Here is a 25542-nt window from a genome sequence, read left to right on the forward strand (position 1 = left end):
ACTTATCACAAAAGCTCTGTGCTCCACCTAAAAGAAACCCTTTCCTTGGCCCTGTTTCTCCTTGTCCTGTTTGCTTTGACTGAAACACCATCTTTTTTCAAGGTGGCATCCATCTCACCCTTTTCCTAGAAAGTACATCATGCCAGGACCTTCCTTCCAACTTCTACCAGCCATTACAAGCAAATTTGGGTCTCTTTTATCCAATGATGTTCTTGCATACTTTTCGCTGACTTCTTATTTCTGAACCAGGGGAGACCACTAGATACCATCACTCATTCATAGAAAAGACATTTGCTTATCCACTTAACGAACTGTATTAGGTGCCTATTGTAAGCCACCATTGTTCTATGGAAGTGAACCAAAAAACAATGTTTCTGATCCCATGAAGCTTAATTTCTATTGGAGGAGGTATGCCAAAAATATAAAAGTAAATAAAGAAACAAAATAAACGTAACAGCAGCAGCTATGAACTGAAGCAGTACTATACTGATGGCAGAAGGGTACGTGTGTGTGTTTTCCACTTCAGATTAGATGCATAGAAAAAATTTTCTCTAAAGTGGGGAAAATAAACAGCCAACCACACAGACCTAAGGGAAGAAAATTTAAGGACGAGGATCTAGCCCAGGTGTCCTCAAAGTTTTTAAACAGGGTGTCAATTCACTGTCCCTCAGACCATTGGAGGGCTGGACCATAGTTTAAAAAAAACAACTATGAACAAATTCCTATGCACACTGCGCATATCTTATTTTGAAGTAAAAAAAACAAAATGGGAACAAATACAACCACACTGCCTCATGTGGCCCGTGGGCTGCAAATTGAGGACCGCTGATCTAGCCAGTACAAAAGGCCTTCAGCCTGTTCAAGGAATTGAAAGAAGACCACAGGAACAAGCACAGGGAAGAGAGAGACACAGCAGCCACACAGGGTGGGGCCCTGAAGGCCACAGCCAAGTGAATCAGAGAGGACTTCTTGGAGGAAGATGTTAATTCCAGTAGCAACAGGAAGCCATTGGAGTGTTTCATTCTTCTTTTTTTTTTTTTTTTGCAGGCAAGAAAGCTGGTTTGAAAATAAGAGAACCTCGACTGCCACATGACATTAGAGTTTAGGAAGGTATTGTGCTGAGACAGGATGACTTGAGTCAGAGAGGCAGCAGAAGGCAGGGAAGAAAACAGTTGGTTTTTTGATGTTACTCCTAGAGTTAACAGGCCTTGATGGTGGGTTTCAGGGAGAAGGGGGTTGAAAGGAGAGACCCCAAGAATGCCACCTAATTTTTGCTTGAGTAACTGGGTGAATGGTAGTGACATCTACTGAAATAGGGAAAATCTAAGGAGAAAAGATGGGGGTAGAAATAAAGGGAAAAGAGAGTTTCATTTTAGACTTGTTAAATTTGAGATGTTTATTGAACATCCAAGTGTGATATGACCTGGAGAAATAAATCTGAGCCCTGATGCTTATGCATTTATAAACAGCATTTAAAGACATGGGATCCATGTTCTTCAGAAGGGCTTTAAATGCAGATGGAAGTTCAGGATAGAGCTCAGGGGTATGCCTAAATTTAGAGGTCTGGCAAAGAAGCATAAAAATGCAAAAGAAGCCTAGAAAGAAATGACTGGTTATATGCATCCAAGGAAGCTAAAAGGAGAAAAATCTCACTCTTTTAAAGAGGAAGTGGTCAAACACATCAAATATTACTGAAAAGCTAAGACGAGTATTTGGAAGAGATCTCTTGTTTTGGCAAATGTGCATATAACTCTGACAAACCCTGAAACTAATGAATGAATAATCTCTTCAAAGCCAGGTGCTTAGCTGAGCTGCAAAAGAAAATTAAGGAAGAAAGGGAGAAAAGTGAAAAGGAAAAAGAGGATACAAAGAAAATCTTACCACAGCTTCAGAATTTTAATGGTTCCTAATCTATGAAAAACCACAATGAGCCTTACATGTCATAGAAGCATGGCATACAATAGAATTTTTTAAAAAGTATGAAATACAATCTGGCACACATATTAAATCTATCTAAACAAGATCCTAGAATTTAGCAGCATGAAATAACCATTTTATTGCTCTTGATTTAGAAGACATAGGAGGATTTTTTTTAAAGATTTATAAATAATAATTTAACAAGGAATAGCTAAGTCTACAAATATAGTGTTCCTAGGAGTACTTATCACTCCTCCCTCTCATAGCAAGGCTGCCAAAATCTGATGATTAATCGCCATCTCCCATTTGTTAAATAGCACGAATCACCCTTGTCATTTAAATTGCACTGAATTTAAATTTGCATAGGTTGCAAGGAGAGAACAGAATCTCGAAGCCACATAAAATAATCACACTTGGTCTTAAAACAGAATATATTAATCTTTTCTGGCACCGCTCCCCACGGAAACCACACAATTTAATGCTATTCTTTGAGTGAGTCATGCTGTAAGATTTCCAGTTGACTTACCCACAGAGAGATGGCACTACATGAAACAGAGCCCACATAACTTTGGAGAGAAGCCTCATGCCTTCAACTTCTGCTTAACTCTGACTTCAGATGCATTATATCAAGACTTAAGTTGCAAGGGTGAATAAGGACTCTTTCATACTCAGTAATTCCTAAATTGATTTTCTAAATTACTTCTCACAATCAACATTTCTCAGTGAGTGGTCCTGGGGACACATTCACTTGGTTATTAGTGCTTTAAAAAAATACTGAAACACAAGCTCAAAGTATTTGGGGGGTGGGCACAAGCATCTTCATTTTCAATAAGATCCCCAAATGTTTCCTGGACTTAGGTAAGTTAGGGAATGAGCATTTGTTTATTGTAGACTATGTTGCATGAACTTTGCAGGGTTGGGTTTTTTCATTTTTTTCTTTATTCTCCAACTAATTTTAAACAACACTGACAGATTATTGTTATTAACTTGCTGTTTAACTATTTGCCTACCATACTCAAAAGTCTTCTGTGGTGTTTGTTTCATAGCCTGCAAAATAATGTTTAGAAATGTTTTGTGATCTTCAAAGTCCTCAGTAATGGCTTCATGTGTTGCCCTTTCCATAGGTGAACTCCTAGCCAAACAAAATTGTTCAAATACCCAATACATGCTCTAAAGGTTCTCACCACCATTCTTTCTCTGACAGGCTCTCTACTTCTAGAAATTACTATCCTGCCTGCCCACAAGTCCAACTCCTTTCTTTTCTTCTTGACTGAACATACTGAGGACTTTCCAATTCTTTCCCACTGGATACGAGTTCCAGTAATTTTCTTGGTATTTCACCTCTATCTCTACCTGGCTTTTATACTTTCTAGTTGTTATTACGTTGTAGTGTTGTCTATTCTTTGGTTTGTCAAGTACTTGTAGTAGCTGGGAATAATAACTCCTTTCTTTATGTTCTGGTCAGGGTCATATGACCCTGCCCCTCTGCCAGAAATGGTTAGTCCAAACTGGCAACCACAGTATTCTAGCCCCCAACAATGATTGATTCTTCCAGGACAGGAACGTAAGCCAGACAAATCACAGTCCTTCATCTAGGTTCTGACCCACTGGTCATAGTTAATTAGTCTAGGACTGATATCTGACCAAGTTGACTGTCTGGACTGAGAGTTAGAAAATGTCAGATCATGGGGCAGTGCCTGTGGCTCAAAGGAGTAGGGCACCAGCCCCAAATGCCAGAGGTGGTGGGTTCAAAACCTAGCCCCAGCCAAAAAGTGCAAAAAAAAAGAAAGAAAGAAAAGGTCAGATCACTCCCTCTCCTTTGGCTCAAAGTGGGATACGTAACACTGGAAATCACTGCATGGCCATGGGATTGGGGTTTCCCATAGATTCAGAAGGCCTTGCGTAAAAAGAGACAGGCATCTGGTGCGGGTGAGGTTCTTTTAGTTCTCATACTTTCCAACACTTTCTACACACTATTCAGTGTTGGCTTCAGGGATAAGAGAAGTAAACTCTGATAGTTTTGGTAAAGCCACCACCACACAAATAATTCTTCTGTCTGCTAGCTGATTTCTTCCATTTTATTATTTTATTATTATTGCAGTAAATGGTCTGGGCTGGAGTCACAGAGATAAGACCAGCAGTTAGAATGTTATGGAGAAGCAGAGGGCTACAGCTCTCTTGGACATGTGGCACCTAACTTTATTTTTTACAAGCTTATATACTCTCAATAATACTAAGTTCTGCACATACACATTCTAATAATGAAACTAATAGGCAGCCAATGGTTTATATGATAAGATACAAAGAAACCATACAGACCAGCCACAAAAACTTATTTAGCCGTTTGTCTGAGAAAACAGATGCAGCATGTAACTGAGATGCACATTAACTTATCTTGTTTTCTACTTCCAAGGTCCCTTCCAGGACATTCCAGAGACAGCCAGACTCTGCCTTCAGGGCCTGCCTCCTACATGATTAGTTTTCTAATCACTTTGGAGGGTTTTAAAGGAATTCTCTTCATATAGACTCTGAGAAAGCTTCTTCAAACATAAGTCAATGGCATGTGAAGTCACATTGAGGTTACATATTATCGTAGGAGGAGAGATGTTCATGTTACGTTTACAAAAAGCTAAAAAAAACTTCAGTCAAATGCCTTAAATAGTTGTTATAATTATTAACATATGTTCTGTTTAATAATTATCTTTATGAAATTGATATAGTGATCAAAAAACTAAGTTCAATATCCCACAACTTGACGAAGCCTTTTAATTTCCCCTTTCCTTTCACTAATCACATTCTAATTTTTAACACCCAATATCAATATACTTATTTCAATACAGTAAATTTATTTAAAGGGTAGATTAGTTATTATAAATTAAAGTTAGCATGGACATTCCTACATTTGCAAGACATGACATTTATCTCTTATTCTCTCTTCCTTTCTCCTTTTCTATGAAAGGTTATTAGACTTTCTACTTTTGTGAACTTGAAGAAAAGAAATTTGAGAGCAAGAGAGATCTCTCTCCTAAGGAGGGGCTATTACTGTGGGGTAAACGAAATTAAGGGCTGACAACACAGAGTACATCATCAGCTTTACATATACTGTATTTTACTCTAGGACCAGTTTACTTTCAACTGAGTGGGAAGAATATATAGTGTATATATATAATATATCTGAAAATTATTCAGCTTTACATGATTCATGATGTTTTGGGGAAATTTGTTTTTAAGCAGGCTTAGAATTTAGAAAAGCACATTACATCAGGTATACTAATCAAAGGATCATGTTGCATGGCAATTTTAATGGGAGCCTTCCAGGCATTAAAAACAGAAAATATTGTACAGAACTTTGTTAAGAAGGAAGTATTCTTGTGTCTGAGGCAGGAGGATCACTTGAGCTCAGGAGTTCAAGACCAGCCTGAGCAAGCGTGAGACCTCATTTCTACTGAAAATAGGAAAATTAGCCAGGCATGGTGGCAAATGCCTGTATTCCCAGCTACCCAGAAGGCTAACACAGGAAGATGGCTTGAGCCTGGGAGTTTGAGGTTGCTGTGAACTAGGCTGTGGCAATGGCACTCCAGCCCAGGCAACAAAGTTCTGTCGCAAAAAAAAAAAAAAAAAAAGGCACTATTTCTGAATCTAAAGGATAATGATATATCAATTTTGGATAATGTCCTTAGATACAGGCATAGCTTAAATATTTTTCATAAAGGGGAATCTTATTCATAATATCTTATAATCAAGTAATAAATTTACTTTGATGAGAAAAAAAGGCATTATGGATAATGAAGTTCAAAAGAAAGAGGAGTGAGATGGTTAGGGGTAATGACAGGGCAAAGAAGTATATAATATGATAGTTATATGAAATTTATAAAGACTGTAGAAATACTTGCCTGCCACCAAATAGCAATTTAAATAATATTCTTTTGTCTAAAGGGAAAAATACTTCCACCTAAAGCAAGGTGTTTTTATTTTTTAATTAAAATATGGAGAAGTATTATTTGACTATAATGAAAGCAAATCAGAACTTACTTTTGAAAATGTATCTAAAGTTCTTCAAAGTATACCTTTGTGATTCAACAGTATAATACTGCCTTAGTCCAATTGTACTACTGTAACAAAATACTACAGATTAAGTAATCTATAAATAAAATTTTACTGGATTATAATTATGGAGGCTGGGAAGCCCAATATTAATGCTACAGCAAGGTTAGCAATTTTAATTCCAAGATAGCACCTTGAATGCTGCATACCCCTTAGGACAGGAACATTCAATTTTCACATGGTGGAAGGCAGAAGGGCAAAGAGGAAAGGGGGCTAACCACATCCTGTTACATTGATATTAATCCCTCCCAGGAGGGTGGAGCTCTCATGGTCTAATCACCTCCTAAATGTCTACCTATTAAAACTGCTACAATGGCAATTAAATTTCAATATGAGTTTTAGAGGGAACAACCATTCAAATCATAGTAAATGCCATTTGAAAAAATATAATAGTTTAACCAGCAACGTCCATTTGGGTGAAAAGGTTAGTTAAGTACTATGCACTTTGATGAATGACCTTTAAATGGCCTTCCATTTTGTCCTATTAGTTTTCAGTCAGTGCGGGATAATACATTAAATCTAGAAACCACAGTCCCATGTTACCATCCTTGTAGATTAAAAAAACTCATTAATTTAATGGTATTACCCTTAATACCATTCAATACTTCCCTATTGAAAACGTAAATATTCTTTGTTTGAAAAGCTGAGTAAAATACCTATGTCTTTTGTTTGTTGTTTTAATGTCAGGTGAACATAATAAAGTGTTTTAAAGCCTCTGGACCACATATTTTAAGAAGATTAGAATTTCTCCTTGAGCAGAGTCTACATAATTTCATAATGTCTTATAGAAATAACACAATTTATAATCTCATTAGGTTTTTGTGAAGTGAAACCTAATTTACATAAACAACCTAACTGTAATCATGGCTAATTTGAGAGGAATGTTTCACTTGCCTGCAAGTTCCCAGAAATTTAAGTTCCCAGGAAGTTCCCAGGAAGATAAGCATTTAGAGCCTCAGTGGGGAATAAGCAGATACATTTTACAACAAGGGAGATTTAAGTAGCTTTGGAAATGGTATGGTCAAAGTTCTACAACTGTAAATAAAATCACTGAAGGTTTAAGCAAAACTTTAGTCAAATGTATTAAATAATTGTTAGTCTATATATGCTCTAGTTAATAACTGTTATCTTTATGAAAAACAGGGTTAGTGATCAAAAACTAAGTTCTTGGCTTGGCGCCAGCCACATACACTGAAGCTTGTGGGTTCAAGCCTGCTCTGGGCCTGCTAAACAACAATGACAACTGCAACCAAAAAACAGCTGTGCCTTGTGGCGGGCACCTATAGTCCTAGCTACTTCGGAGGCTGAGGCAAGAGAATTGCTTAAGCCCAAGAGTTTGAGGTTGCTGTAAGCTATGATGCTAGGGAACTCTACCCAGTGTGACATAGTGACACCCTGTCTCTAAAAAAAAAAAAAAAAAAAAAAAAAAAAACTAAGTTCAATACTCCACAACTTGATGAAGCCTCATCATTTCCTCTTTCCTCCAACTGATCACATCCAAATTTTAATTATAATATCAAATATACTTATTTTAATATAGTAATTTTATTTAAAGAGTAGATTAATTATTACAAATTAAAATTAGTGTGAACATTCTATATCACTCCTTTAGGAAAACTGATACCTTTCTTTTTGAAAATACTTTAATTTTGAAATGGATCCTATCATGCATTTTAAATAATTTTAAATAACAATACAAAAACTAAAAATCATGCTTTTCTATAACCCAATTTAACTATGAAAATATTTACTCTTCCATAACATGTTTCCTTACCATTAGCCTCCACTTTTTCAGACTCACCTTCATCTCTTGAAACAAGTGAGAACTTCAGAGAAAAGAATTGAGGCGGCCTATGAAATGGTGGTGAGTCTGTCAGTTGACATGGATGCTGGATATAACAGATCAGAGCTTTGATGAAATAATACTTACTATAAATTTAATAAGTTATGAGCAATTATCACTCCCAAGGAAGGACAAGCAAATCTAATCCTCATCAGGCAGCACAGTTCTTACCAGGTACCCAAGACTGCTCCTCTATCTTAACTTTATGGTTTGACCCATCAGGAGTGATCTGAAGGTATATTAGTATTGCAGCTCATGAATTTCTCTAGCAGGTGGTTAATTCTAGGCAGCAGGATCAGGACCCAACACATATTCAATCAATTCTCAGTTCCTAAGGATACTCATGCCAATCCACTTCTTTATATTTTTGTTACTCCTGCCTTAGTCTAGGACTTAATTATCTCCCACTTGAACAAATGCTATCCTCAGCTCACTGCATTCTCTACCTATGACCTATCTCCAATCTCTTCTTTCATTCATAATTTTCCAAAATTAGTCTTGCCAGGCAGTAAGACACACCCATTGGCTCTGATTCTGACTACTGCAATAAAAAACTGCATTCATTCATTGATGCACTAAGTTAAACTCATGTGAATATACCACAAAATTACATGGATCTTTCTTTGGATAATGTCTAAAAGTGTAGTTGTTGTCATTTACTATAGACTTTGTGTATGGCTCCATTATATAGAAAAGAATCACCCAAATCACTAACAATCAAACTGTTCTCATATTTCTCTAGCAAATCATTTCAGTAAATATAACTGGTAAAACACTGGCACAGAACAAAGTCTTTTTTAAGATTACCCAATAAGCTTTAGGAAAATTAAAAATTCCCAAGGAATGTTATCTCCCAGAAGCTCAGTCAAAAGAGAGTCAATTACATAGTTTGGTATTTGTAGAGTTATTTTCATAGATTGTGTGTTTATTGTGAAGAGCAATTTTTTTTCTTTTTTTTTTTTTTTATTGTTGGGGATTCATTGAGGGTACAATAAGCCAGGTTACACTGATTGCAATTGTTAGTAAAGTCCCTCTTGCAATCATGTCTTGCCCCCATAAAGTGTGACACACACCAAGGCCCCACCCACCTCCCTCCATCCCTCTTTCTGCTTCCCCCCCCATAACCTTAATTGTCATTAATTGTCCTCATATCAAAATTGAGTACATAGAATTCATGCTTCTCCATTCTTGTGATGCTTTAGAAGAGCAATTTTTTAACAGAGCAATCACCTACCAAATATTTTGTAAATACATGTCCATGTAAATGAAGCAATCCGATCTCAAACCTAAATCGCAGTATGTTCAACTACAGATTTTTCATTTCTCATGGGCCCCTCATATTTTCTATTTTATCTAACAAATAAGATAAAACCGCCTACTTCATTGTTTAAAAAAATTCTAAGAACTTATACAATTGCTAAATTAGTAATCCAGCATATATTTCACTAAATCTTGACTCCTGAACAACTCTCATTAAATACACATTTCTAATAAAATGAACATGCCTAATTGTGTAACTAAACGGCCCAAAGGAATAGTATCTGCCATAGTAATGGAGTCTAATGACAATTCTGCTGACTTCTCCTATCTGAAAATGAAATCATGTGGAAAATGATTTCTACACTAGAAGAATAATTAAGACAGAAAACAAAACGTGATTTGGTAGAAATGAAAGCTTAGGTTAACTCTATTCTTGCGAGGAGGGGTGACATTGTTTACCATGATGTTATATTAGCATGTTCTCTGTTTAAAATAATATATTTATTTATATATTTACTTATTTCTATCCTAACTGCATAGCAACAGATCTAAGAGTGAAGTCGATCATGAGGGGCTTTTTGTTTCCTTTTCCTGTATGAGCATTTCTTGGTTGTGAAGACTGTTCTAGAAAATGGGCTTTTCTCTGGGACTTAGCTATCTTTTGTTATATAGATATTTTCATTAACATGCCATCTCTTTTTGATCTTTTTATGAAATGTATGCTTTTATCTACACTATTCAAAAGAAAATCACATTTAAGTAAAATGTGGCATTGTGAGGTGTTAGCACTGTTTAAAGGAACTGTGAGAAACAATTGAAGAAAAACACCAAGGTAAGACTTTACCTTCCAGAACCAAAGGACTGTTGTTACCAGTATTTTTCTATAAAATACAGATTATTTTAGTTACTAAAAAAAACATTTAATGGATAAGATTGTATTACAGGACAATAAAAAAATGTAAGCAATTAAAGTCTAAGCAACATTTTTCAAGGAAAGTGTGAATAGAACACTTTCTGTGGAGCTTGTCAACACAGTCTAATGATCTTTTCCTCTGTTTGAAAATGGCTGATTTTAAATAAAAGCTACTCTAACTTCTCTAGAGAACTTACACAAGAAAATTGCTACACTTCAACAATAAATAAAATGAAATATCAATTTATTCTCATATGTCCACAAGATTATTCTGTATTGAATGCACAGAATATTTTCAATGTAGCTAACACCCATTAACTACGCCAGGCATAAATCACTCCATTCACAAAACATACGGTATCTAGAGTGCCTGATGTAATGCAAGATTTTACCAGACAGTTATTATTTTCACCAGTTTTCAAACTCTGTTCTAGCAAATCCTCCGAGGAGGTTTCATGGGTTCTTGTTATCGGTTTTTAGTACACAATTGCTCTCCTATGCCTCACTCAGCTGTGATGGGCCGACGGCGAGTCTCTCCTCACAGATTAGATCTCTGTGCTGTGGTATCTATTGCCCCTCCTCACCTGCCTCTTATGGGCATTGGGGGCATTTTTGTCATGCTTGGTGATAACGTCAAAAGGATTCAGAAGACTCACATGTTCAGTGTACTCCTTTTAACCCATGACTTGAATCTCTGCCCTTATAATCTCTGATTAAACATTTCCCAAAACTCCATCCCAATTCCTCTCTGTTATGTGGTCCCAAAGTCAGAAAGTCCCTTCCTTTCATCCTTCCTGCAAATTCAAGAATGCCATTCTTGTTGCCCCCAATAAATCATATATGGTATATTTTCCCCCAAAATGCACAATGTAGGAAAAAAATTCAAAATGGATATGACTAGATACTAAATCTCTTAAAATGTCCATTTCCTACATGTGTGACCTAATCTAGCAATCTCTCTCCAGCTAATACCACTCTTATTCTCCCGATCTATTCTACCCATCAGGATTCACAGGCCAAAATCAAGGCGGACCAATAGAAATGCTCAAAAATGCGTCCTAGAGGCATAAATTAAAGCCTTTGCATGATATAAAAACATGAATCTTGCTTTTTCTTTTACTTTTTCACTAGTTTTTAAAAAGTGGAAAACTTTTTTTGCACTTTATAAACTTCAAAAGGAATACAATGGATTTTGATCTTCCTTTTCCATACCTTCCTATCATTTTCAGATCATCAGTACATTTTATTAATAAATAACATTTCTAATGGAAATTTATTGCTAAAACTACCACCTTCTACTAGGCATATTTCCTTCAAAAAATAGTCTAGCCAGCTAATATTTTATTTAATTAGATAGCAATGTAGTAAGTGATTGGATTAGCCCTTTTCTGAGGGTCTTGGAACTAAAAGGAATTCCTGTTTAGTATAACCTGCAGGTTCCATTCTCAGATAGAAGCAGTACATCATGCATAGTTTCTGCATCCAAATCATTCAGTTCTGCTGCATGGCCCCTGCACACAAATTGCTCACAAGGCGACACTATAATCACAAACCAAAAAAATCAAAATACATTTATATATCTTGAAAAGAGAAAGCGGTGAAAGTATCTCAGTTGCTTATGATTTAATGATAGGTAAAAATGATAGAAAAACTTCAAAGAATAGAAAATATACAGGCCATGAAAAAAATCACCTTTGTGTTTTCGCCAAAAGGATGAATATCTATAAGAACAGCTCAAATATGTGTACTGAAATGAATATTTATAATAAATGGGACAAAGAACGGCTATATGCATTTTTATTTGATGAAGAGTCTGCTGATCTGAAGAGGTAAAAAATTACTATTTGAAAATTCACAACCATGCATGTGCACATATGAAATTTGCTTTTTATGTGCTTCCATTTCAAAGCAGGTAGAACATTCATCAACAGCTATGATAATCAATTATTTGGGGATGCTGGCAAAGAACAACATGGCTATAATAGAAGACGTATTAATGTCTTCTGTATGGAATTAGGGGTGGTAAAAGAAAACACGAATTTCTCTAACAAAGCAGAAGACATTAAGACAAATCCTTAGAAAATATCTGAGAAATTACAAAACCACACATCAGAATCAGCATCCATCTTTATTCCCTAAACCAGTAAAATCAAGTAGTAACATTTCCAGACAATTATCACAATTTTAAAAGAAACTTACAAAAGGTATTTCTCACACTAGAAATCCAAAATGAAGTCATAAATGAATGAATCCATATTATGTGAAGATTGGACATTTTTTGTCATTGTGCAATGATATATTCTAGAGGGTTAGTGTAAAGATATACTTCTATTCTGTAAGTGACCTAGAATATTTCCAAATGGCTTGTCTCATTTTTAGTACACCTTACAAAAATCAGATTATATTTTCGCAATAAATGCTTTTCAAAAGTCAGAAAAATCCTTTAAAGTTTCTATTATTATTATTGCAACTAGCAAAAAAAAAGTTAGAATGAATAGTTTACTGAAATTATCTTTTGCATATCCATACACTTATCTAATCCCAGCTCAATTATTGTATTTTAGCCACAGGTGAGTTAAAGTGGCTGCTCCTTAATAAGAATAATAGTGGTCTCTCAAAATATGTGAAGGAAATAGCTTTATTATAAAATACCAACATTTAATTTTAGAAAAAAGTATGTAGATACTTTTTTTTCACAAACATATCTAAAGGTGTTAATCACTATTAACTCACACAGGTTGAGAATCCCTTATTCAAAATGCTTAGGACTGGAAGTGTTTCACATTTCAGATTTTTTTCAGTTTTGGAATATTTCCATTATACTTTCTGACTGAGCATACCTAACCCAAAAATCTGAAATAGGAAAAGCCACAATGAGCGTTTCCTTTGAGCTTCATATTGGCACTCAAAGACTTTGGATTTTAGAAGCATTTCTGATTTTTTGGATTAGGGCTTCTCGACCTATACATACATAATAAGTATAGACATGTCTAGCTTCAGGAAAATCTAATGAATGAAAATCTTAGTATTTGAGCAGACTAAATAATTAGAAGGTATAGTTTCCATCACCTAAAAGATTTTTCACTTCATATAAGGAGCAATTGCAGGGATTCACAGATAGAGAATTTCTGTACACATTCACATGAAAAAAATTCATAAAATATCAGCTTAGTCATATTTTATGGAGTATAAGCATAGAATAAGGAATGTCTGCACTTCTGCTATAAATTAAATGCTTACAAAATGTTACTTATGAAGGGTGGCAGAATATGCCACCCCAAAACATGCCACTTTGACACAAGGATTACTTTAAACTAAGGGCACTTGAAAAACAGCAGATGCAAGCAGGGCACTCAAATCGTCTTCTTTCCTTTTTTTGAAAACAGGAGACAAAACTTTCATGTGAATGATGCCCACCTTGTACCAGGAGAAAAGAAACATTCTTAATGGGGAGTCATAGCAGAGAGAATTCTGTATTGACCTTGTTAAAATAATTCTTTTTTTTTTTTTTTTTTGTAGAGACAGAGTCTCACTGTACCGCCCTTGGGTAGAGTGCCGTGGTGTCACACGGCTCACAGCAACCTCTAGCTCTTGGGCTTACGCAATTCTCTCGCCTCAGCCTCCCGAGCAGCTGGGACTACAGGCGCCCGCCACAACGCCCAGCTATTTTTTGGTTGCAGTTTGGCCGGGGCTGGGCTTGAACCCATCACCCTCGGTATATGGGGCCGGCGTCCTACTCACTGAGCCACAGGCGCCACCCTAAAATAATTCTTAAAATAATTGTTAAATTATTGTTAAATAATTGTTAAAATAATCTTACCTTCTTTAGCCTTCTCACATAATTTAATTACTTTTTCACATTTATCTCTATTTGTTCCATCTAATACAAAAGTATGTAGGTCTCGCCATTTCTTTGGGTCTTCATTTGTTTATGAGGGCTTCTGCACCATTTCAAACTTACATTATATTTCTACGCTTTCCTCCTGTTAATCTGTACTATATCAACTTAATTCTCAGGACCAACTAAAAAGCATCTTTTTGTACTTTGTTGAAGTTAAATTTTTTTTCTATAAAACGCACAAACACACACCACAACAGTTCATGACCGTACACATCTATGATACTTAAAAGGAAATTTTCAAACACCCAATGTTTTACCATAAAATTCATGACCAGTCTTGGCTGAATCACCTGAGCATCCTATCTGACATACTTTTGTTCCTACCTTTGAAATCCAATCATATCCGCAACAAGATAAAAGATGACTTACCGGTCCAAAAGAATTACTGTCAAAGCTGTGTCCATGATGATCACCTTCAACCCAGATGTGACCACGGGGGACTTTGACATACCGATTTTTGTGTCCCATGGTTCTAGAAATAAACAGTGTAGACATTGAGATAAGAGCAGAAAGGAGATCAAACAGCCCAGCATACAGACTCAGTAAAGGCAAAATGTTATAAAGATGTAACACACAAGTTAACCATGAAGCTCTTCATAACTTCATTTTTAAGTAAGATGTGATTAGGTACCTATGAGTCTATTTGCAGTATTATTAATTTTATAGGTAAAAATTCTGTGCTTAAATAAAATGCATTCGCATCAAATATAATGTGTTGGTATTCAATTTATTTCATAATACCTTCAATAGTGTTTATGAAATTCAGTAAGCCCTAGCAACATACATATATATTTAATTTCTGACCCTTTCTTTTAAGTCAATATTTGACTCTTCCAATTGACTTGTGGACAGCTGCAATATTCTTTTATTTAAAAAAACAAACTTCTCAAACCAATAAACAGCATTCTCATACCTCTTAAAACTCTAAATGCTAGCATATATAACAAAAAAAGGAAAGAATAATTTGGATGATCTCTTGTTAGATGCAAACTAACAATATCATTTGGAAGTTTTTGATTGGCATTAAATTACTCTTAAAAATGAGTATCTTCTTAACAATTTTAAGAGTATTTAATGATCAATGATACACAAATGGACTGGGCATGGTGGCTCATGACTATAATTATAGTACTTTGAAAGGCTGAGATGGGAAAACTGCTTGAGAGCAGGACTTTGAGATGAGCCTGAGCAAGAGCGAGACCCCCATTCCTACAAAAAAATATATAAAAATTAATCAGGTGTGGTGGCGCATGCCCATAAATCCCAGCTATCAAGGCCACTGAGGAAGATGGATCCCTTAAGCCCAAAACTTGGAAGGTGCAGTGAGGTATGATGATGCTACTATATTTAGCCTGGAAAACAGAGTGAAATTTTATCTCCAAAACAAACAAACAAACACATTTGGCAGAAGATTCTATATTCTTAATGCTGGCAAGGAAATGAAGAAAAGTTTCACTCACACAGTGCTGGTAGCAATGTAAAATGACACAACTTTTTTTTGCCTATATTTCATTTTAGGCTAGTTTTTCACAAATTTTTAAGTCCATGCCCTTTATTTATTCTATTTCTAGAAATCCACCTTAAAAAATGAGAAATAAGAACAAATATTCATTATCAGAGGTGTTCAACTCAGTCTTTTTATAGCAAAACAAACAAACACAATTTACCTAAATATCCAACAATACAGGGTTGGTTCAATAAATTATGATATGGGCCAATTAAATAAAAGAGGCAAGATTAGAAGAAATACTCCAATCTCCAAATAATATATTATTTTGGGGGGCAGAGAATATTTTCTTTGTTTTTTTTGTTTGTTTGTTTTGGGAGTTTCTCTCTCTCTCTCGCTCTCTAAAGCACTCAAGAAAATAGGAAAATACCTAGCCTAAAGAAGCTTCTCAATAAATGTTGGCTAAATGGATGAATGAATGAATAAATACCACCTCCAAGGCTCTAGAGGTCAGAGACTGAACACGGCACACTGTACTTCGAGGGGGTGTCCCTAAGGGGCCATTTTGTTAGTTAGCAAGTTGTATATGTGCAGAAAAAATACATTAAAAAGGAAAACTACATACAAATTGCTGTTACATAAATTGAAACTATTCATTATCTAGGAAGGTTTTTAATTTTCAAGATAATTTCAATGTTGAATTACTTTGCTTTAGATCAGAAAATCATTCATGCAAGGAAGCAATGTTGCATCCATTAGAAGCCCACAGTAAGTTAATGACTGCTGTTTATTTTTAATTACTACTAGGAAGAAAGTTTTTAGCTTTCTAAAGAAAAGCAAAAAACAAGTTGGACACATCTTACCATCATATACTCTGTAATATAAGAGTTCTTTAATTAAAATCAGTCAATTAATTCTGGACATTATTACTACTTTTATCATGAGATTGCCTGTAAGAACCAATACCCCACATCCAGTGTTGATGACAGGAAGAAGACACTTTCACTAAGCATTGGCAAGGCATTGTCTCCAAATAAGTCCCACCTTGTTAAGCTGGGTATTTTGGATATTTAGAAAAAAAAAAGTAATTACCAATTTTATCTCTTCAAAAACAATTCAAAAATTATAAAGTAAAACCAGCATAAAGTCGTCTGTGCAGTGAAAGGTGGGTTTTAAAATCAAGCATATTCTTTCAGAACAATGTAAAACCCAGACCGAGTTTCAATGTTATAAAAGCAGAAGTCAAGATAGTTGAGACAGAAAGCAACATCATCAAAGTACCAATGATGGTCGCATGGCTTCTTGCATTGACCTTATTATTTACAGTATTTAAATACACCATGTACTTTATTATTTTCTAGGCACTTACAATGCTTTATTTTTTTTTACTGCCCCTAACACTTGACATACATTTATGTATTTATTTGTTTATCTTTTTTTTCTCCCTTTAGAATATAATCTTTGAAACTATGCCTTTCTTGTTCACTAGAGTATCCACAGAGCTCAGAAGAATACATTACACTCAGTGTTTAACAAATATTTGTTAAATAAATGACTAAATGAATAATAAAAAAAAATACTGCCACAAAGGCAGAACAATATAGTGGAAAGTATACAGATTCTGGAAACACACTAACCTAGTGTTAATCAGGCATTATTACTCATAGGTAATACTGTGAGTTACTTAGAGTTCTACTTCTATTTATTCATCATTATAATGGGAGGAATAAGACACAAACTAACCAGGTTCGAAGGTTAGGGCCCATACTCGGATGAGATATAGGGTAAGGTGGCTCTTGGGGATGGAGATGATTTGGGTTCTTGGGATAGGCTAGGGTTGGGGCCAGGGTTCAAGTGATGGTTATGGATGGGTGGCCCCTGGGCATGAAGCAGGTTGGGGGCCTTTGGGGTAGGGTTAGAGTTGGGGCCTGGGTCTGGGTGATGGTTAGGGTCAGGAGGCCCTGAGCATGAAGAGAGTTCAAAGCCCTTGAGTTAGGGCAGGGTTTGGGTGATGGTTAGGGTCAGGTGGCCCTGTGCATGAAGAGGGTTCAAGGCCCTTGAGATAGGGCAGGGTTTGGGTGATGGTTAGGGTTGGGTGGCTCCTGAGCATGAAGAGAGTTTGTAGTTCTTGGGTTAGGGGTAGGGTGAGGGTCTGGGTTTTGGTGATGGTTAGGTTTGGGAGGCCCCTGGGCATGAAGAAGGTTAGGGATGAAGCTTAGTAGTCAGATGAAAATATAATGGAGAGTTGTTACACAGCATAGTCTCTGGAGCCAGCCTATCTTGGGATTTATTGTATCTTAACCATTTCAAGCTTGTATGATCTGGGCAAGCTGATGAAACTCTAAGTGTCAGTTTCCTCATTTGCACAACTGGGCAACTAATAATATCTACCTTAAGAATTTATTTTATGGATAAAAGTGGCATATATTAAACACTTGGTTAATGGATTCTATTTTAGTGGAGACTGTTTTTAAGTAAAGCACTGAATATAGTTCTGATATACAGCTGGAACCCAATAAGTGGTGGTTATTATTGCTATTGTCTTCCCTGTCCATTATTTTTACTTCATTTTATAATTCAGAATGTGTTCAGCCTTTGCTATCTATTAGCATCAGTCTCTTAAAATTACCTGAACTACGCCTGAATAATTTCCTTTCCCCACAGTTGTGCTGTGACTATAGACTATTTTTAATGGTATAATGAATCTTTTTTCCCCTTATTCTTATGTCCTTTGGGAACAATCTAAAACTTATATGTGAAAACACAATCTATCTATTTGTGAATATTCAAATATGCAGAGAGTAGTAGGTGAAAGCACAATCTATCTATTTGTATCTTTACCTACTATTCTCTTGCTTGTTTGAATATTACTATGTTAATACAGAATGGTTTACCTAGATAGCAGACAGTTTTGAAAGAACTCTTTGAGCTATAGTATCCTGGTAAGATCCATGCCATATACATAGTGTATATTCCGTGTTTTAGGTTTCAATCTAACTTATTAAAGAATAAGCCAAAGTAGCTTTCAAAAATATAATGTTAAAATATTGGGCTGGATCTTTTGAGGACTGCCAAAGAAATATAATGGTCCTAATAGAACTGCTCTAGACAAGGAATTTTAAATAGCTTCATACTCCAGAATTCACATAAAAGAAAGACAAGATAATCTTTCAGGTGATTTAACAGTTAAGTGAGGTGTCAGGCTACAAGGTTGTATGTATCTATGGCTTGCAAATAATTTAGGTTTTGGCAGTCAGAAATGAATTCTGCATGGTATTTTAACTACCTGTCCAAAAACCAGGCAATTTTAGTACTAGCTTACTAAGACAAGTTACCTAGGTTTTATAAATGGAATGAAGAATCCTTGCCTCCAATTTGATTTGACCTTGAAAACAATGTTTCATAAGTCTGAATCTTTTGAATGTCATCAGCTGAATACAAAAGTACTGTCCAAGCAATTCTTGATTGCTTGTTCCCAAAACAAGAGAGGGAGGAAATTCTTGTTGAAAATATTTCCCAAATACCTAAACACACACAGTGTTCTTAATTTGGGTATTTTATATTAATAATTCATAATTAATTGAAGATATCCTTATTTCTTTACTTTTCAAACCATGCTATTGATTTTTCTCATTATCCAAAGTCATAGCTGCTTTGGGGATGTTTACTACTCCTTGGATCCTAGTTTCCTGGTTTTCATTATCTTGAAGGGACCAGGAGTCAAGGGCTCAGGGCCCAATAAGATCACAAAGTGGAACTAAGTCTCTTTATGTCACTAGCAGATAGGACCTGAAAAAGACAGCTACCAGGAGAAAAGGAAAATAAAAAGAACAATTGACTATCTAGGGTTGGCCTCTGGAAGAGAAAATAAAACTCTGCCTTTGAGAAGCCAGCTCGTGGGGGAGATTAGGGTTGAAATTCACACGACTTGGATGACTTGGGAAAGTTAATAATTGGCTTTAATTGGCCCCAGGCATCACAGCTCACAGCAACCTCAAACTCTTGGGCTTAAGCAACTCTCTTGACTCAGCCTCCCAAGTAGCTGGACTATAGGTGCCTGCCACAACATCCAGCTTTTTTTTTTAAGATATGAGGTCTCACTCTGGCTCAGAGTGGTCTCAAACTCCTGAGTTCAAGCAATGCACCTCGGCCTCCCAGAGTGCGATTACAAGTGTGAGCCACTGAGCCCAGCCCATCTGTTTATTTCTATGAAAAGGAGCCTAGTATGATTTTGAATGGGATTGTATTAAACCAATATAGAAGATTGGGTAGAAATGACATATTAATGACATGAATGTTCCCATTAATGAACATGGTATATTTCTCCATGTTTATTACCATATTTTAATTTTTTCTCAGTTATGTTATGTGATTGATAGTATTATCAGTTTTGCACTTCCATATCTTTTGTTACATTGATTTCTAAATATTTACTGGTTTTTGATGTTATTTTAAAAGATTTTTTTAAAACTTCAATTCTAAATTTTCCACTGATAATACCTAGGAACATAATTGAGTTGTATTAGCCAAAGAAATTCTTTTTTTCTTTTTTTTTTTTATCGTTGTGGATTCATTGAGGGTACAATATGCCAGGTTACACTGATTGCAATTGTTAGGTAAAATCCCTCTTGCAATCATGTCTTGCCCCCATAAAGTGTGACACACACCAAGGCCCCACCCCCCTCCCTCTGTCCCTCTTTCTGCTTTTCCTCAACCCCCATAACCTTAATTGTCATTAATTGTCCTCATATCAAAATTGAGTACATAGGATTCATGCTTCTCCATTCTTGTGATGCTTTACTAAGAATAATGTCTTCCACTTCCATCCAGGTTAATACGAAGGATGTAAAGTCTCCATTTTTTTTAATGGCTGAATAGTATTCCATGGTATACATATACCACAGCTTGTTAATCCATTCCTGGGTTGGTGGGCATTTAGGCTGTTTCCACATTTTGGCGATTGTAAATTGAGCTGCAATAAATAGTCTAGTACAAGTGTCCATATGATAAAAGGATTTTTTTCCTTCTGGGTAGATGCCCAGTAATGGGATTGCAGGATGAAATGGGAGGTCTAGCTTGAGTGCTCTGAGGTTTCTCCATACTTCCTTCCAGAAAGGTTGTACTAGTTTGCAGTCCCACCAGCAGTGTAAAAGTGTTCCCTTCTTTCCACATCCACGCCAGCATCTGCAGTTTTGAGATTTTGTGATGTGGGCCATTCTCACTGGGGTTAGATGATATCTCAGGGTGGTTTTGATTTGCATTTCTCTAATATATAGAGATGATGAACATTTTTTCATGTGTTTGTTAGTCATTCATCTGTCATCTTTAGAGAAGGTTCTGTTCATGTCTCTTGCTCATTGATATATGGGATTGTTGGTTTTTTCACGTGCATTAATTTGAGTTCTCTAAAGATACTAGTAATCAAGCTTTTGTCTGATTGAAAATATGCAAATATCCTTTCCCATTGTGTAGGTTGTCTCTTTGCTTTGGTTGTTGTCTCCTTAGCTGTACAGAAGCTTTTCAGTTTAATGAAGTCCCATTTGTTTATTTTTGTTGTTGTTGCAATTGCCATGGCAGTCTTCTTCATGAAGTCTTTCCCCAGGCCAATATCTTCCAGTGTTTTTCCTATGCTTTCCTGGAGGATTTTTATTGTTTCATGCCTGAAATTTAAGTCCTTTATCCATCTTGAATCAATTTTTGTGAGTGGGGAAAGGTGTGGGTCCAGTTTCAGTCTTTTACATGTAGACATCCAGTTCTCCCAACACCATTTATTGAATAGGGAGTCTTTCCCCCAAGGTATGTTCTTGTTTGGTGTGTTGAAGATTAGGTGGTTGTAAGACGTTAGTTTCATTTCTTGGTTTTCAATTTGATTCCAAGTGTCTATGTCTCTGTTTTTGTGCCAGTACCATGCTGTCTTGACCACTATGGCTTGGTAGTAGAGACTAAAATCTGGTATGCTGATGTCCCCAGCTTTATTTTTATTACTAAGAACTGCCTTAGCTATATGGGTTTTTTTCCGGTTCCATACAAAATGCAGAATCATTTTCTCCAAATCTTGAAAGTACGATGTTGGTATTTTGATAGGAATGGCATTGAATAGGTAGATTGCTTTGGGAAGTATAGACATTTTAACAATGTTGATTCTTGCCATCCATGAGCATGGTATGTTCTTCCATTTGTTAATATCCTCTGCTATTTCCTTTCTGAGGATTTCATAGTTTTCTTTATAGAGGTCCTTCACCTCCGTCGTTAGGTATATTCCTAGGTATTTCATTTTCTTTGAAACTATGGTGAAGGGAGTTGTGTCCTTAATTAGCTTCTCATCTTGACTGTTATTGGTGTATACAAAGGCTAGTGACTTGTGGACATTGATTTTATATCCTGAAACATTACTGTATTTTTTGATGACTTCTAGGAGTCCTGTGGTTGAGTCTTTGAGGTTCTCTAAGTATAAGATCATGTTGTCAGCAAAGAGGGAGAGTTTGACCTCCTCTGCTCCCATTTGGATTCCCTTTATTTCCTTGTCTTGCCTAATTGTATTGGCTAGAACTTCCAGCACTACATTGAGTAGTAAAGGTGACAGAGGACAACCTTGTCTGGTTCCAGTTCTAAGAGGAAAAGCTTTCAGTTTCACTCCATTCAGAAAAATATTAGCTGTGGGTTTGTCATAGATAGCATCAATCAGTTTTAGAAATGTGACGCCTATGCCTATACTCTTCAGTGTTCTAATTAGAAAAGGATGCTGGATTTTATCAAATGCTTTTTCTGCATCTATTGAGAGGATCATGTGATCTTTATTTTTGCCTCTGTTAATATGGTGGATAACGTTTATGGACTTGCTTATGTTAAACCAGCTTTGCATCCCTGGGATGAAGCCTACTTGATCATGATGAATGACTTTTTTGATAAGCTGTAATCTATTGCCTAGGATTTTGCTGAGAATTTTTGCATCTATATTCATGAGTGAGATTGGTCTGAAATTCTCCTTTTTGTTTGGGTCTTTTCCTGGTTTTGGTATCAGGGTGATGTTTGTTTCATAGAATGTATTGGGGAAGATTCCTTCTTCCTCAATTTTTTGGAATAATTTCTGCAGTACAGGAATAAGCTCTTCCTTGAAGGTTTGATAGAATTCTGGTGTGAAGCCCTCGGGACCAGGGCATTTTTTGGTTGGAAGATTTTTTATGGTTTCTTTGATCTCAGTGCTTGAAACTGGTCTGTTCAGGAGCTCTATTTCTTCCTGGGTAAGTCTAGGGAGAGGATGTGATTCCAAATATTGATCCATTTCCTTCAAATTGTCAAATTTCTGGGCATAGAGTTTCTCTTGGTATTCAGAGATGATCTCTTGTATCTCTGTGGGATCATTTGTTATTTCCCCTTTATCATTTCTGATTGAGGTTACTAGAGATTTTACTTTTCTATTTCTAGTTAGTCTGGCCAATGGTTTATCTATTTTATTTATTTTTTTCAAAAAACCAACTCCTTCTTTCATTAATTTTCTGAATGATTCTTTTGTTTTCAATTTCATTGGTCTCTGGTTTGATTTTGGATATTTCTTTTCTTCTACTGAGTTTAGGCTTAGATTGTTCTTCTTTTTCCAATTCCATAAGATGGCTTGTGAGATTGTTGATGTGCTCTCTTTCTGTTTTTCGAATGTAGGCATCTAAAGCGATGAATTTTCCTCTCAAAACTGCTTTTGCAGTATCCCACAGGTTTTGGTAGCTTGTGTCTTCATTGTTGTTATGCTCAAGGAAGTTAATGATTTCCTGTTTTATTTCTTCCTGCACCCATCTGTTATTCAACAGAAGATTGTTTAATTTCCATGCCTCTGTGTGGGGTTGAGCGTTTTTGTTACAGTTGAGTTCCACCTTTAGTGCCTTATGGTCTGAGAAGATACAAGGTAAAATTTCAATTCTTTTGATTCTGTTGATATTTGTTTTCTATACCAGGATATGATCAATTTTGGAGAATGTTCCATGGGTGATGAGAAGAATGTATATTCTTTATCTTTGGGATGGAGTGTTCTAAATGCATCTATCAAGCACAGTTTTTCTAGGGTCTCATTTAAATCTCTTGTATCTTTGTTTCATTTCTGTTTAGAAGATCTGTCCAGCTCTGTAAGAGGAGTGTTAAAGTCCCCTGTTATTATGGTATTATCAGATATCATATTGCTCGGACTGAGTAAGGTCTGTTTCAAGAATCTGGGAGCATTTAAATTGGGTGCATAAATATTTAGAATTGAAACGTCTTCTTGTTGTATTTTTCCCTTGACCAATATAAAGTGACCATCTTTGTCTTTTTTGACTTCAGTTGCTTTAAATCCACATGTATCTGAATCAGATCGCAACTCCTCTTTTCTTCTGAATTCCATTTGCCTGAAAAATTATCTTCCAACCCTTGACTTGGAGCTTTAATTTGTCTTTTGAAGCCAGGTGTGTTTCTTGCAGACAGCAAAGGGATGGCTTGTGTTTTTTAATCCAGTCAGCCAATCTATGTCTCTTCAGTGGGGAATTCAAGCCATTAACATTTATGGAGATAATTGATAAGTGTGGTAGTATTCTATTCGTCTTATTTGGTGAGAGTCCATTGCTTAGTTTTATCTTTTGCATCAGTGTGGAGGTTAGGTTCTGTCCTTTAATTTCTGAGTTCTTACTTTGCTGCTGATCCATTGTGGTGGTCAGTGTGCAGAACAAGTTGAAGTATTTCCTGTAGAGCTGGTCTTGTTGTGGCGAATTTCCTCAATGTTTGTATATCCGTAAATGATTTGATTTCTCCGTCAATTTTGAAGCTTAGCTTAGCAGGGTACAGAATTCTGGGCTGGAAATTGTTCTGTTTAAGTAGATTAAAGGTAGATGACCATTGTCTTCTTCCTTGGAAAGTTTCATTACAGAAGTCTGAGGTCGCTCTGATGGATTTGCCCCTGTAGATCAACTGGCACTTACTCCTGGCAGCTTGCAGAATCTTTTCTTTTGTCCTGACTTTGGACAGGTTCATCACAATGTGTCTTGGAGAAGCTCGGTTAGAGTTGAGGCGACCTGGGGTCCGATATCACTCTGAAAGCAGTGTGTCAGAATCTTTGGTGATATTTGGGAAATTTTCTTTTATAATATTCTCTAGTATGGCTTCCATTCCTCTGGGGCATTCTTCTTCCCCTTCTGGAATTCCTATAACTCGTATGTTGGAACGCTTCATAAAGTCTCAAAATTCTGACAGTGAACGTTCTGCTTTCTCTCTCTTCTTTTCTGCCTCTTTTACTGTCTTAGTTATCTTAAGAACTTTGTCTTCTACCTCTGAAATTCTTTCTTCTGCATGGTCTAACCTGTTGTTGATACTTTCCATTGCATCTTTAAGTTCCCTAATTGACTGTTTCAGTTCCTTTAGCTCTGCTATGTCCTTTTTATATTCTTCATATCGTTCATCTCTTATTTGATTCTGTTTTTGGGTTTCCTTTTGGTTATTTTCCACTTTATTAGCAGTTTCCTTCCTTGTGTCCATCATTTCTTTTATTGTTTTCAACATGTGTATTCTAAATTCCCTTTCTGTCACTCCTAACATTTCTTTATAGGTGTAATCTTCTGCAGTAGCTACCTCATGGTCCCTTGGCGGGGTTGTACTGGACTGGTTCTTCATGTTGCCAGGATTTTTCTGCTGATTCTTCCTCATGAGTGATTTCTTTTATCTGTTTCCTTGCCCTGATTTTCCTTTCACTTCCTCTTGGCTTTAAGTTCTCGTGCCTGTGGACGTTTTTCCACTGTTTTAGTCCTCCTCTTAGGGTCCAGAAGTCTCTCGCTGACTCCCTGTATCCTCACAGGGGTGATGATAGGCAGATCCCACTAGCCAGAGATGCCTGGAGTCCTATCTCCCCAGACTCACCAGCCAAAGAAATTCTTAATAATGTAGTAAATACATGATGTTCCATCTTTCATTACTGGTAATGTTAATTTTGTCTTCTTTGTTTTTTTTCTTGACTATTCTGGCTTGTAATTTATTGATTTTATTTATTAAAACAAACACTTATTGTTATAATTGATCATCTTTTTTTAAATTAATTATTTTTTATTAAATCATAACTTTGTACATTGATGCATTTATGGGGTTCAGGGTATACAATGCTTCGATATACAATGTGAAATGTTTACATTGAACTAAGTAACACATCC

At 36.0% G+C, this 25542-nt stretch overlaps 1 protein-coding gene across 4 annotated transcripts in view; it reads right to left on the bottom strand.

Moving 5' to 3' along the window:
- IMMP2L (inner mitochondrial membrane peptidase subunit 2) overlaps window positions 1-25542 on the bottom strand; it is a 980841-nt gene that overhangs the window by 190841 nt on the left and 764458 nt on the right. For all 4 annotated transcript variants that reach the window (XM_053609135.1, XM_053609139.1, XM_053609136.1 and 1 more), the window contains one exon: window positions 14308-14410. In XM_053609135.1, the coding sequence (XP_053465110.1) occupies window positions 14308-14410 (103 nt within the window). The remainder of the gene's footprint in view (window positions 1-14307; window positions 14411-25542) is intronic.

Source organism: Nycticebus coucang, chromosome 11, assembly GCF_027406575.1.
Source record: "Nycticebus coucang isolate mNycCou1 chromosome 11, mNycCou1.pri, whole genome shotgun sequence".
In the NCBI taxonomy this organism is placed as follows: Eukaryota; Metazoa; Chordata; class Mammalia; order Primates; family Lorisidae; genus Nycticebus; species Nycticebus coucang.